General features: G+C 34.0%; 3 protein-coding genes across 6 annotated transcripts in view; 2 read left to right on the forward strand and 1 right to left on the reverse strand.

Moving 5' to 3' along the window:
* The window catches only part of LOC107674852 (ras-related protein Rab-19-like), a 4,268-nt gene extending 3,386 nt beyond the window's left edge, over positions 1-882 (forward strand). Inside the window, exon 5 of the mRNA XM_016468972.1 lies at positions 326-882. Within this exon, the coding sequence (XP_016324458.1) occupies positions 326-603 (278 nt within the window). The 3' untranslated portion in view covers positions 604-882. The remainder of the gene's footprint in view (positions 1-325) is intronic.
* Positions 883-4,351: 3,469 nt separating this feature from the next.
* LOC107674830 (cat eye syndrome critical region protein 5 homolog) lies at positions 4,352-9,766 on the reverse strand. 3 transcript variants are annotated; one of them, XM_016468941.1, is made up of 9 exons: positions 9,708-9,766; positions 9,542-9,623; positions 7,923-8,141; positions 7,708-7,820; positions 6,795-6,888; positions 6,651-6,684; positions 6,396-6,570; positions 6,103-6,291; positions 4,352-4,833 (listed from the first exon to the last, which is right to left on the reverse strand). In XM_016468941.1, exons 1-9 carry the CDS (start codon positions 9,737-9,739, stop codon positions 4,422-4,424), a joined length of 1,350 nt encoding a protein of 449 aa, XP_016324427.1. In that variant the 5' UTR covers positions 9,740-9,766; the 3' UTR covers positions 4,352-4,421. The 3 variants fall into 3 exon arrangements, with proteins under 3 accessions (XP_016324427.1, XP_016324428.1, XP_016324426.1); XM_016468942.1 differs by lacking the exon at positions 9,708-9,766 and having other exon boundaries at positions 7,923-8,126; positions 9,542-9,675; XM_016468940.1 differs by lacking the exon at positions 9,708-9,766 and having other exon boundaries at positions 9,542-9,675.
* Positions 9,767-9,957: 191 nt separating this feature from the next.
* The window catches only part of LOC107674829 (coiled-coil domain-containing protein 77-like), a 9,406-nt gene continuing 8,643 nt past the window's right edge, over positions 9,958-10,720 (forward strand). The window contains exons 1-2 of one of the 2 annotated variants that reach the window (XM_016468938.1): positions 9,958-10,034; positions 10,574-10,621. In XM_016468938.1, the coding sequence (XP_016324424.1) occupies positions 10,587-10,621 (35 nt within the window). In that variant the 5' untranslated portion in view covers positions 9,958-10,034; positions 10,574-10,586. Of the gene's footprint in view, positions 10,035-10,055; positions 10,137-10,573; positions 10,622-10,720 lie in introns of those variants that run through there. The other variant, XM_016468939.1, reaches the window with a different exon arrangement.

Below are 10,720 nucleotides of genomic sequence, written 5' to 3' on the forward strand. Positions count from 1 at the left end.
TATATATATATACATTATTTTACAGCAGAAATAAATATATTGTATGTGCATGTGACTTTTTTTAAATTATTTTTTATGATTTAATTTATTATTAGCTTATTAACTCTCAACACCCAGTTTGGGAACATGTGTAACAGAGAATGACACTGATTAATTCATGCTATTTTTTTACTTAGTTCTTGTCTAATTTTTCTTTGCAGTGTCTTTTTTGAAATCTCTATCATTGGTTATTTGAATCAAATCTTTGAAAACTACTCCGGATAGATGCTTGAGGCTTTTAGCAGCAAACAAACTCGATATTCGTGATATATTTTCCGTCGTGCAGGTAATAAGTGTGACCTGGAGGCGCAGCGGCAGGTGCTGTTTGAGGATGCGTGCACGCTAGCGGAGCGGACGGGTGCGCTGGCGGCGCTCGAGACCTCTGCCAAACAGCATCACAACATCGAGGAAGCGTTCGAACTGATGGCACGGGAACTCATAGTGCGACACGGAGGAATAGTGCATCAGGACAGCCAATCAGATTCACTGACTGTTTTCCTGCACTCAGACTCTCATCCAATAGATGAAGGAGAACAACTGGAGAAGAGGTCATGTGACTGCTGACTGACAAGTGGCAGTTTTCTAAATTTTCATTATGTTAAAAATCAATGTCCAGGTGCAAATATTGGTGAACTAACTTTCCACTTTATTAATGCAGGAATGTGCGAATGTGCAAGGCTTCCGGTGTAATTCGCTTCAAGTTATTTTACCTGTACAAAAATTTTAATTTATAATCACAATCATAAACATACTGTTTTGTTGCTCAAACAGCTTTACCGTTTACCACACTTTATTCCTGTAGTCATTTATCCATAGTGGCTAATAAATAGGAAATCTTGCATATTGCACACTATAATCACTAAAAAGCTGTCATTTATTTCAGTTTATCACGATTTATCAAATTTTCGTTATAATTAAGAAATCTTTCATTTACACAGTGTCTACACTTTGTTTATATGATGAGGAACTACGCACTTAGCAAATTCAAAACTCCTGTTTTAAGCGTTGAGTGGATTCCAACGCCTGATTGGCCACTGCGTTCCAGAAATCAACATACATGTCTGTGATTGGCTAAACTGCTCAATGCTGCAAAACCACGTTGTAATTAGAAACCTTTGAAGCTTTGCTGAGCGCAAACACAAATATGGTGCACCATATTGTGGATGTGGTGTAAAAACAAATCAGACCTCTCAGAAAATGTAAAATGCATTTAATGAATTAATTATAATGAGCAAGTATACAAGTACAATATTACGGATGTGTCTCTTGTGGGACATTTATTCTGCAGTAGGTTGTGTACAGTACAATAAAATGCATAAAACGTTACAAAGTCAACAAATGCATTCTTTGTTCTTTCGTAACACTTAATATATTTAAAGGACTAGATATGAATTGAGGATTTTGTGTGTTAAATTTTTAAACAAACCAAGAATAATCACGCGGCTTGTTACTGCTCACTGACACCGTTGTCCTATCAGTCAGTTCACGCAGAATGCGTTCAAAAAAAGCTAGACAGAGCAATTGCAAATTGTAATTGTAAATTTGTAAAAGTTGAACTATTTTTACCTTGAATTACGTCTGAAAATACAGTACAACATGATGCCCAAAACACCCGACTTGTGTACATAAGACAATTACAAAACAGCGCAAACAAAACGCAAGTATACGAACTGTGTGAACGGCGCTTAAGAGGTACCGTGTTATACAGCAAACCAAAGTGTTCACATTTACACAAACTAACTGAGGCGTATGTGAACTTTAATGGCAAATATATCAGAGAACACACACATTTCCACCTATTGGAGGAAAAAAATGAACTTCCTCTTGTCAATGGCATCGTGTTGTTTCTTCATTAACTAGTATGGCTTCATGGATGAACGTCTTTCCTTGCTGCAAACGTTTAACCTTGTGCTTGTGAAAATATCTCTTTCAATGCTCTGTTTGAGCTCATAACAATTTACCCATAAGCCACTTGAGGTCCCAAATGGTGCACTTGATTTCGGCTTGTCTAGAACGTAAACGTCATTGATTCTGCGAAACTCATTCGTACGTTAACTGCTGCATTTCAAATCTCACAAGAGTTTTTGCAGAAGAAGGGTCACTGCTTAGAAAAGATTGAGCGCGAAGGCATGATTTGGGACAAGGTGTAACACTATTAACCGACAGGGCAAAGACTGGAAGTGTCAAAGCGAATCATCGCAACAAACACGAACCAGGTCAACAGCAGACTGCAGTAACAGTAAAGTGGATGAAAAACACGGTATCGAAAGTTTGGCATAGTTTTAATAAAACTCCATTAGCATAAAAATGGACTTTATGTAACTGCATAAAAATACAATTAATTGAAGCCCGTTTCTGCTTTAGCGTAAAAAAAGGTAATTGCGACTTTTTTTTCTTCCAATTGCTGTTGCTTGTAATTGCAACTTCACAATGCATCTTTATTTCGTAAAAAAATTTCTTAAGGTGTTCTGCAAATTTTTGTGTTGGCGAAATGCAGTAATTTCTGTATGAATATACATAAGGATTTTCATATGAGGTCTAAAGAGTTCCTCATACAGATTTTGCAACAAGGTCAAGTTGGTCACACAGATTTGCTGCACTGACCAACAGAAAGCTGTTTGGTTTATAACATTTCCAACAGCAAAAAAAATATATTTAAAAATATATTTCAAAACATACAAAAAAAAATGGCTAAAATATATATTTACTGAAATAGATTTCAAAATATATTTATGTAAATATATTTTCTACCGATATATTTTTGGCCATTTTGTATATTTTTGAAAATATATTTTAAATTTATAAATTCAATTTAAAAGCGTTTAAAAATATTTTTTGACCTCTATATATTTCAGTCCAAGAAAATGTATTCACATGTGTCACATTTAAAACAAAACTTAAATGATCTATAACACGTGCGAACATATAACACATTTGAATAAACTTTAGCAAGGAACAATTTAAAATGCTCCAAAAAATGCAATATTGCAATATATAAAAATATTAAACCTTATTAAATCATTATAAATCTACCTTTTGATCTCTAATAGGACATTTGTATTTAGCTTAAATGTAGGCTACTGTAAGATTGGAAATGTATTTTCTTGCCCCTGAAATACATTTATAAATACATTTTGGTATATGAAGGCTGAAACTAAATATATTTTCTATTTCAAAAATATATTTCATTGAGCTTCACTGTTTGCAACATATATTTAGCATATATTTCAGCCACAAAAAAAAAAAATTTTTTTTGCAATATGGGATTAAATGAGACATCACCTTAAGAAAAAGTGTAAGAAATAAGAAATGTTGTATTTTAAGATATAAAGTCGGGTGAATTGGAAGATACAAAGTTGCCTTTGTTTTACTCTAAGCAGAAATGGGCCTTAGTGAATTGTATGCTTGTGCAGTTACGTAAAAGTCTATTTTTAGCTGTTGTGAGCTATGCTTTATACATTGCTACACTATTGACAAATTTCGCAAATATGACCACACCTTTACAATTACATTATGTTTTACTCTGGAAAAAGGTTTTCAAATGCAAAACATGATTTAAATTAGAGGGCAAGTGACAAAAAAAAATATTACACGCTTGAGTATTTAACTAATAAAATCCAATGCAGTTAATTAACATATATGATATTTGTAAGTAAAATCATTTCAGATGAACAGGAAAAATAAAATGGCTCAAAAATAGCTTAAAAGCATGTAAAAAATCAAAACACAACAAACAAAAATACAAAATCCGAAGTTTATGTTTACATACTATGTGTGTGTACTGTGCATATTTATTAGGTATATATAAATACGCAAACATAAAAGGAAAAATATGTTAGATTTATATGTAAAATATTCATATTTATATATAATATAAATTATATACAAGTGTTTACATACAAATATTTGTAAAAATATATACATATTAGTGCTGTCAAACGATTAATCTTGATTAATCACATTGAAAATAAACGTTTTTGTTTACATAATATATGTCTGTGTATATTATGTATATATAAATACACACATGCATGCATATATTTAAGAAAAATGCTACGTTTATATATTAAATATATTTATATATAATATAAATTATATGAATATAAATATATACATACATGTAAATACATGCAAATATTTTCAAAATATATACACTATGTAAACAAAAACTTTTATTTTGGATGCGATTAATCACGATTAATTGTTTGACAGCACTAATACATATATATGTGTGTGTGTATTTATATATACATAATAAATATACACCGTACACACACATATAGTATGTAAACAAACTTTCTTTTTTCGATTAATCGTGACTAACCGTTTTGCAGCCCTAGTCGTGACACATGGCATGTAGACGTGGTGTAATAAACGATGGTTTACTGCAGTGACCAACCCTCCAGCTGGAAGACCAACTCCACTCCATCCCGAACGTCATGCACCATGAAGGAGGGCTGCGTCAGACTGGGGTCGAAGCGGAAGTCCCGGTGACCGTGGAAGATCTGCTGCTCTGTGACCGTCTGCTCGGGGTCCGAGGGCAGGTCCTGGTGGTCACGGTTGTAGACGCCTGTGCAGACCAGGATGGAGCTGCAGCCTTCGGGCAGACGGTGATCGAACAAGCCTCCCACCATCACCCGTCCTGAACCTTTGGCATCGTCGGACGCTTCACACTGCAGGTCTCCGGGCACCTGGCTGCTCGAGCCGCCCTGCGCCTGCGCACGGGTGCGATGCATCGCTTTGAGGTAGCGGTTGTACAGGTTTGCACCATAAATATCAGCCATCGGGTTGTCACTATGAGAGAGATACACATGCATCAGACATTTTGACCGGTCACAAGTTTCAATAATTAGATCGATTTTTAATGTTTCTGAGAAAAAGTCTTTTCTGTTAACCAAGGCTGCATTTATTTGATGAAAAATACAGTAAAACAGTAATATTGTGTAAACGGTAATATTTTTTTATTTGAATATATTGTAAAATGTAATTTATTCCTGTGATGCAAAGCTGAATTTTCAGCAGCATTTCTCCAGTCTTCAGTGTCATATGATCCTTATATATATATATATGGATTTGCTGTTCTTATTATTTATATTGAAATCTGTTTTGCCGCTTAGTGTTTTTATGGAAACTGCGATACACTACCATTCAAAAGTTTGGGGTTGGTAGGAGTTTTTATTTATTTATTTTTTAAGAAAGAAAATAATACTTTTATTCAGCAAGGATGCGTTAAATTGATTAAAAGTGACAGTAAAGTCTTTTTTTATTATGTTACAAAAGATTTCTATTTCAAATAAATGCTGTTCTTTTTTAACTTTCTATTCAACAAAAATTCTAAAAAAACATGTTTCTTGAGCAGCAAATCAGCATATTAGAATTGTGTAAACGGTAATATTTTTTTATTTGAATATATTGTAAAATGTAATTTATTCCTGTGATGCAAAGCTGAATTTTCAGCAGCATTTCTCCAGTCTTCAGTGTCATATGATCCTTATATATATATATATGGATTTGCTGTTCTTATTATTTATATTGAAATCTGTTTTGCCGCTTAGTGTTTTTATGGAAACTGCGATACACTACCATTCAAAAGTTTGGGGTTGGTAGGAGTTTTTATTTATTTATTTTTTAAGAAAGAAAATAATACTTTTATTCAGCAAGGATGCGTTAAATTGATTAAAAGTGACAGTAAAGTCTTTTTTTATTATGTTACAAAAGATTTCTATTTCAAATAAATGCTGTTCTTTTTTAACTTTCTATTCAACAAAAATTCTAAAAAAACATGTTTCTTGAGCAGCAAATCAGCATATTAGAATGATTTCTGAAGGATCATGTGATACTGAAGATATTTCATTTCAATAATTTCAATTGTAATAATATTTCACAATATTATTGTTTTTACCATATTTTTCACCAAATAAATGCAGCCTTGGTGAACAGAAAATACTTTTTTCGAAAACATTAAAAAACTAAACTTCTGACCAGTAGTGTATGCTATGGATTGAGCTCAAGGTCAATGAAATTGGACCATTCAGTCTTCAAAACATCAAATCATTGACTCACCCAATGGCGTAAAGTCTCTGGACCGGTCGGGTCCAGCCCAGTTTCTCGGCCTGTTTTCCAATGAGCAGTTCGGCGTAGTTGTAAGTCACAACACTGGGCTTCCCGATCAGAGCCTCGTACTTCAGCTCACAGCCTGTTATCTTCTTATAGATGCTCTCCAGACACACAAGAAACATGCCGTGTCCAAATCTAATGACAAACAAACATCATTCCTTGTTATTTTGTCATTTAATGCTAGATTTAACCACCATTTAGCCATTAGATTTAAAAAAATATATCTTCCTGACACTGACCGAGGGTTTTTGGCTTCGGCCATCCACAGCAGATCCATGTTGCAGGCCAGCACGGGGATATGTGGGTAATGCAATGATGTCACGGGGTTTCCTGGCCTCCCATTGGTCAAGAGCACATCAGTGATCAGCTGTAAGTTGGTCTCCCACCTGATAGGCTCGCCGAACAGGACGACAGCTGTAAAGTGACAGCAATTACAGATAAGAATAGACACAGATTTCCAGAACAAAAAGTGAAAGCAGTGGAATGAAACTTACCATCTATTGGTGGCAAATCCTTAGATGGGGGAATCTGGGGAAGTACATTATATAGTCAGTGCTTAATGGTTAAGATTAGGAATCTGTTCAAATAGTAGGCTAATAGTGACACTTACATATTCAAATATCATTGTTTCTACTCACCATGTCTTTGGGTCTGCGATTGTGATCCACTACATCCAGGAGAGGATTCGCCTCCCTTACCATGTCAATGGTCACAACGTTCTTGAAACCTACACTGGAGTTTATTTTGTCAAGGACAATTAAAAACAAAAACAAACAAAACTATATATTTGTGACCCTGGACCACAAAAGCAGTCTTAAGTCGCTGGGGTATATTTGTAGCAATAGCCAACAATACATTGTATGGGTCAAAATTATAGATTTCTCTTTTATGCCAAAAATCATTAGGACATTAAGTAAAGATCATGTTCCATGAAGATATTTTGTAAATTTCCTACCGTAAATATATCAAAACTTAATTGTTGATTTTTGTGCACCCTCGGATTCCAGATTTTCTAATAGCTATATCTCAGCCAAATATTGTCATATCCTAACAAACCATACATCAATGGAAAGCTTATTTATTCAGCTTTCAAATGATGTATAAATCTCAATTTTGAAAAATTGACACTTAAGACCAGTGCCCCTTTAAAATATTTAAATATATTTTATTCATTTTAATTTATTTATTAAATAACTATTATAGTAGTATATTAATTATATTACATTATATATTTTATTACATATATATAATTTTTTGTAATAATGCTTATTACAATAATTATATTTATAACTATATATATATATATATATAACTTATACTATTAATTATAATTATAGTAATTATATATAATTAAAAAATAAAAATAATTATAGTTATAATTATTACAATATTTTAATAATAATAAATAACTATAATTATTATTAAGTAATAAATTACATAAATTATTTTATATAAATTATAATAATATAATATACATTTTATTTTTAGAATTATAATTATTTATAACTATTATAAAATTATAGTCCTCAAAATCAAGGTAAAGAAGGATACTTGTGTGCAACTTCCACCACGGGCCCCTGTCCGGACACCAGCACACACAGGTCATGGAACTGAGTGAAAACCCGCAGAGGACTGTGGGACAGCACCACCTGGTCTGCTGACACCTGTGTGGAGAAATCAAACTCTCGGACACATGTAGACAAATCACATGTCATGCGTGGGAGGGTGTGAATATTTGTGGTTACACCTGTCGTCAGGTGTCTCACCTCAACCTCCAGAAGGTGAGACAGCTGCTCGGCCTTGGTTTCTCGCAGAGAGTTTCCCGCATTTGTCACAAACACCACAGGAACCTTGTATTTTCCATCGCCGTCCACCAGGTTCCTAAAACACTGTTTGGCTGCAGGGATGGGCGTCCGTCCGCGCATCAGCACCCCGTCAATGTCAAACAGAAGCCCAAACAAGCTGCACTCCTGTTCACACACATCCTCAAAACAATATTAATTGAAAGTTTTTATTAGTTAGTTAGCACTTATTTGTGACCCTGGAGCACAAAAGCAGTCTTAAGTCGCTGGGGTATATTTGTAGCAATAGCCAACAATACATTGTATGGGTCAAAATTATCCATTTTTCTTTTATGCCAAAAATCATTAAGATATTAAGTAAAGATCATGTTACATGAAGATATTTTGTAAATTCCCTACCGTAAATAAATCAAAACTTAATTTTTGATTAGTAATATGCATTGCTAAGAACTTCATTTGAACAACTTTAAAGCTGATTTTCTCAATATTTTGATTGTTTTGCACCCTCAGATTCCAGATTTTCAAATAATCTCAATCTCAGTCTAATATTGTCCTATCCTAACAAACCATACATCAACGGAAAGCTGTTTTATTCAGCTTTCAGATGATGTATAAATCCAGGGTCACTTTTATCAAAAGTGACCAACTGTTCACATCTGTTAACCTCAGTTTTCCTAGAGGTTAAATGTCTCGATCAAGGTCACAATGGTGATAGTTTGAGTAGGGATTTGAACCTACAACCTTCAAGTTACAGATCAAATTCAGGCCAAACTAAACCATGATGCCACACCACCCCCTAATGACAAGGTGCTTTATTCTCGCCTTAAGACTGTTTTCACATGTCCTGCAAAAGGAAAGTGAAACCTTGAGCACGTCCCCTCACATTTGCTGTGCTATTTAATGGGAAACATCCCATAAATCCAGGTGAAAGTTCATGTAAATCAATTGCAAAATTTCCATTCTCTTGCCAAATGTCAAAGGCTGTGTCCAAACCTAGTATGCTGCTTACCTGTGCATCATTTTTGAGTATCGGAGGCTTTTAGACACTTTTTGTGCATTATTGGCATTTCTGAGAATCAGAGGTGCATTTTTGTTGCTTTTCTTTTCATTAAAATGTAATGAAAGGTGTATATATATATATATATATATATATATATATATATATAACATATAAAATAGTTTTATATATAGACATGTCTATTTATATAGTACTGTATTTATTATATATATATATATATAAAAATTTGCATATAAAAGTATATAAATATCAATATAAATAATATTTTATATCATATTATATAAATATCCTTAGAAATAATTATAATATCATATTATAATAATATACAACTGTATATACACATGATTATAATATAATATGTGCATTTTTGGACCGAAAATGCTGTCTAGATAGGCAGCTCATAACGTTTTGAAACGCAGCCAGAAACTGACCCGAAACTCATGAACAACACAAGCCTAAGAGCACGTAACACTACTCGTCTTGCTGTGGTTTGGGGTGTTTGTTGGCTCATTATAATTACTGAGGATTAAATTATGAACGATAATAATAATGAGCGTGAACTCACTGTGCTGTAGCGGCGCTGCGTCTGCGCAGAAACAGCTGCATGAGTGACTTTCCTGCTCAATTTCACGCCTCTCCACCCGATTCTAAACATATTCAAGCGGGAAAAGATCTCTGCCATGTTTTTCTTCGAAATAAATGAAGAAGCAAGACAGTGCTACTACTTTGACCTGAGCATGACTCCTCCTGCGCTGCTAAGCATTAGCTCACATGCTAGCAGCAGCAGCTGTCAAACATGTTTTTCTAGCTATAAAGGGCACGTAGGAGATCCGTGTATGGCTCTTATCTAAATCAATCCCCGTGCAGTGTGTGTGTGTGTGTGTGTGTGTGTGTGTGTGTCAACAGGAAATAGCGTAGAACTGACAGGCGTCTGCTGCTGGAGTCTGACGCCAGGCTGCGTCGCTGTTGCGCAGACAGAACGCGCTCGATTAAACACCGAGACTTCCGGTTTGTAACCGGCGTGTTTTAAAAGCGAGCGTCTAACACACATGCAGAAGGTAACTATTACATAAACATTTGGCTTACCACGAGAATATTATTATAAAAGTGATATAATCGTGTGAGCGTGCGGTAAATATTGGAAATGGCAGATGTAGCTGGTTAGTTAAATCATTAACGACCGTTATTTATGATATTTTGGTTTTATTGTGCAACATTAACTATTTATTGCACATCTGACAGGTTGATGAATACATAAAGTGACTAAAGTGATCATTTAAGCAGTTAATTCTATCGTTAAACAGTCTAAATAAGCCTGTGTATGTATAACGCTGTGTTCGTTCACTGTTTACATGACACCCAGAAGCGTGTCAGACTGAACACACCTGTATGCGACACAAGAGCTTTAGTTTGGGCTGCTTTTATTAATATTGATATATTGCGTGTTGTCTTTGATTCACCTTAATTTTAGATTAAAGTTTGATCGCCTACAGATTATTATATTAGATCAAATTAATTAATTAAATTAATTAAAAATTGATGTGTAAAATAATGTAATTTTAATTTATTTTATTATGCTTTTTAATTTAAAATTTAGGCCATACACTGTGATGATGGATTCTAAACCTACTAAAGAACGTAAAAGGTAAATCTATCTATCTATCTATCTATCTATCTATCTATCTATCTATCTATCTATCTATCTGTCTATCATCTATCTGTCTGTCTGTCTGTCTGTCTGTCT

The sequence above is a fragment of the Sinocyclocheilus anshuiensis genome, unplaced genomic scaffold (assembly GCF_001515605.1).
Source record: "Sinocyclocheilus anshuiensis isolate Anshui unplaced genomic scaffold, SAMN03320099.WGS_v1.1 scaffold941, whole genome shotgun sequence".
In the NCBI taxonomy this organism is placed as follows: domain Eukaryota; kingdom Metazoa; phylum Chordata; class Actinopteri; order Cypriniformes; family Cyprinidae; genus Sinocyclocheilus; species Sinocyclocheilus anshuiensis.

Coding starts and splice junctions, on each gene's coding strand:
- LOC107674830 (XM_016468940.1), bottom strand. CDS start 9,658: ATGGCAGAGATCTTTTCCCGCTTGAATATGTTTAGAATCGGGTGGAGA. Junction 7,821..7,922: donor CTCACCTTCTGGAGGTTGAG/GTGAGACACCTG, acceptor TTCTCCACACAG/GTGTCAGCAGACCAGGTGGT. Junction 6,571..6,650: donor GGATTTGCCACCAATAGATG/GTAAGTTTCATT, acceptor GTCACTTTACAG/CTGTCGTCCTGTTCGGCGAG.